The sequence below is a fragment of the Frankliniella occidentalis genome, unplaced genomic scaffold (assembly GCF_000697945.3).
Source record: "Frankliniella occidentalis isolate FOCC.00 unplaced genomic scaffold, Focc_3.1 Scaffold14, whole genome shotgun sequence".
In the NCBI taxonomy this organism is placed as follows: domain Eukaryota; kingdom Metazoa; phylum Arthropoda; class Insecta; order Thysanoptera; family Thripidae; genus Frankliniella; species Frankliniella occidentalis.
The window spans coordinates 42,051-44,628 of record NW_026267144.1 but is presented as its reverse complement, the minus strand read 5'-3'; the positions used below and the strand labels follow the sequence as shown (position 1 = coordinate 44,628).

Below are 2,578 nucleotides of genomic sequence, written 5' to 3'. Positions count from 1 at the left end.
TTTTGCTTCTGTATCCCTTTCTGTTCATTTAAAGGAGGAAGTTGAGCAGATATGTACATCACATGTGAGTCCAATATTTTAATTTTATTATATTTGAGGAGTTTATTTATAAAATATTTTTTTTTCTGACAACAGCTGTTACATCTCATAACTGGCAGCTCCGATCAAGAAATACAATCTACCTTAGGATCGCTAGATTCCTCATCTAATAATTCTTGGATTGATTGGCAAGAGCTCTCTATTGATATTCGGATCAAGGTTTAGTGATTAATTTTCTTCTATTTTTACATTTGTAAATTTTAAATGCCGTTAATCAACCTGAGTTTTTTTTCAGTTACAAGCTATCCGTGCATTAGGCAGATGTATGCGGTATTGTGGTAGCTCCTCTACAGTCAAAGATGTTTTATCTAGCTTGGAGAGAATTGTATGTTCACCTACAGAATGTCTGATGGATAACTTAAGAGGTGTAGACATCGACCGCCTGCGATATGAGGCTGCATGTGCTATTCTCAATGTATTTGAAGTTGATGTAAATCACAAATTTGTTTCTAAGGAATTACTTCTAGCATTATCTCACTTGATGACAGTAAGTTTTTTAAGAAAAAGTCCTAGAACATTATGTGAACATATTTGGTGTACCTGCTTTAGACCTGTTGCCAAGATATTGTACTCAAGATTGTTTAAATTGTCATTAGGATTCAAGAGAGGAAGTAAGATTAGAGTTTGCAAAGAAGTTATGCCAGGGCTTGTCACCACACAAAATCAAATCATACAATAGAGGTCACAAAAGAGGAAATCTTCCTACTTGCATGTTAGGGATTCTGGCATTATTAGGCTCAGATAAATGGAGAGAGAAAACAGAAACAAGACAGCTAGCAGAGCAATTACTTCAAGAAGTTTTTGTTTCAAGACAGGTAGATCGTGGGAGAAAGTGTTTACTGGGAAAAGGTGAATGTTATTCCAGTCTTACTCATTTGTTCTATGTGTACGATTTTTTTTTTTTGTCAGTCTTTACCCTTGTGTGACATTTTTCATTTCAGCAACTTTCCGACAACTATATGAAGAGCAACCACATCTAGTTTTTGAGAATATTTTAGCTCTAGCTGTGCCGATTCTAGCTGAGCACAATGATTTCCAGATATCTGAAGATGACGATGAATTTGATGTACATATTGAACCACTTACCAAAGCGGCATACTGTCTAGAATTTGTATGTGCAATGTTATGTCATCCAAGTACTTATGGCGGACAGGTAGAAAAAGTGTACATGATGAATTTAGTAGATTTTGCTGAAAATATGATGAATCAACCCTCTTCAGACTCCTTGAAAGTGGTGAATATTATTGACTTTTGTAACCTAAACTTGAAAAGAAACTTAGACGATTGTATGTTCCTGGAATTGTGTCCTTCTACTATAGCAGCTAATACCCTCTTTTATCTCATAGAAATATTTGTTAATGATTGAGCTGCTTCGGGTAGTTGTGAAACATTACAAAAGTTCAAAAGAAGTTGAACTTCTAACACCGAAAATGGTGTTGCCTCCTCCCTTTTTCCGCGATGATAGAGCAGAGCCTCATATTCCACGGCAAAATTTACTTTCAATTGCCTCAACTAGATTGATTGAAAAGACTGTCCATGAAATGGTAAAATTGTATATTTTTATCTATCTCTACTTAATTTATATCTTTGTTTTAAGTGTTAATAATCACTGTACATATCCAGGCTACTATTTGCAATACAATGGGTGAAAATGATGCATCTGATGATGATGATGGTAATGACTCTATATCCGCATCAAGTTTTGAACAAAGCATGGAGGTAAGAGAGACTGCTAAAGACAGGTAGATTTAAAAATTGTTTTATATCTTCTAATAACATAGTTTCTTTATCAGTCTCAGGAAGCTGGCCGCCAAAGAAGTGTCAGTTTTGATAGTCTAACTGGTAAGTTTTTTTTTTTTCCTTTTTCATATCAAGTTTAAACAAACACAATGAAAGTATGTGCATCTAAAAATACATCCCTCTTATTCTCTTTTTTTCCTCTTTCCAGAGTCTTATAGTCAAGACTTCAATTTGGGGTAAGAAAGTGAATTTAAAGTGCCGAACACGTTGAGTGTGGCAAGTTGTCATAATTGTTTTGCGTTTTATGGTGTGTTAATACAGTGTTGTATTTTGTGTTTCTACCTTTCCCTCCATAGAAATGCATTTCACTCCACTCCATCATCTTCAGCAGGGCCAGGTGCAAGAAAGCGAATCAAGAGGCACTGATGTTAAATGTTTTAAACTGCTCACACTACGCTTTGGCCTATAAGTTTGATTTTTGGTCCTGTTTAATGTAACATTCACTAAATGGAAATACTGACTTTGTTTCATACAAAAATAAATTACCACAATACTAATCATATTTCTGTTTCTGTTTCATTCCGAGTTTTTGATGAAATTCAGTTCTGGATCCTTTTTGGAGAGGCGATCGCAGACACATTGCAAGCGCCCCGGATCCACATGTAGGACTCTACGTAGGGAGAGGGAGCGGTCGGTCGGGGGGGTTTTGCTTCTGTATCCCTTTCTGTTCATTTAAAGG

General features: G+C 35.7%; 2 protein-coding genes across 5 annotated transcripts in view; both read left to right on the top strand.

The window, feature by feature from the left end:
• Window positions 1-2,401, top strand: part of LOC113204918 (uncharacterized) — a 19,092-nt gene extending 16,691 nt beyond the window's left edge. For 2 of the 3 annotated variants that reach the window (XM_026420295.2, XM_026420294.2), the window contains 9 exons: window positions 136-258; window positions 335-586; window positions 696-948; window positions 1,041-1,333; window positions 1,446-1,643; window positions 1,723-1,818; window positions 1,893-1,941; window positions 2,048-2,075; window positions 2,196-2,401. In XM_026420295.2, coding sequence (XP_026276080.1) covers window positions 136-258; window positions 335-586; window positions 696-948; window positions 1,041-1,333; window positions 1,446-1,643; window positions 1,723-1,818; window positions 1,893-1,941; window positions 2,048-2,075; window positions 2,196-2,265 — 1,362 coding nt within the window. In that variant the 3' untranslated portion in view covers window positions 2,266-2,401. The remainder of the gene's footprint in view (window positions 1-135; window positions 259-334; window positions 587-695; window positions 949-1,040; window positions 1,334-1,445; window positions 1,644-1,722; window positions 1,819-1,892; window positions 1,942-2,047; window positions 2,076-2,195) is intronic. The other variant, XM_026420296.2, reaches the window with a different exon arrangement.
• The window catches only part of LOC113204953 (fibrillin-1-like), a 24,082-nt gene that overhangs the window by 387 nt on the left and 21,117 nt on the right, over window positions 1-2,578 (top strand). The window lies entirely within an intron of this gene.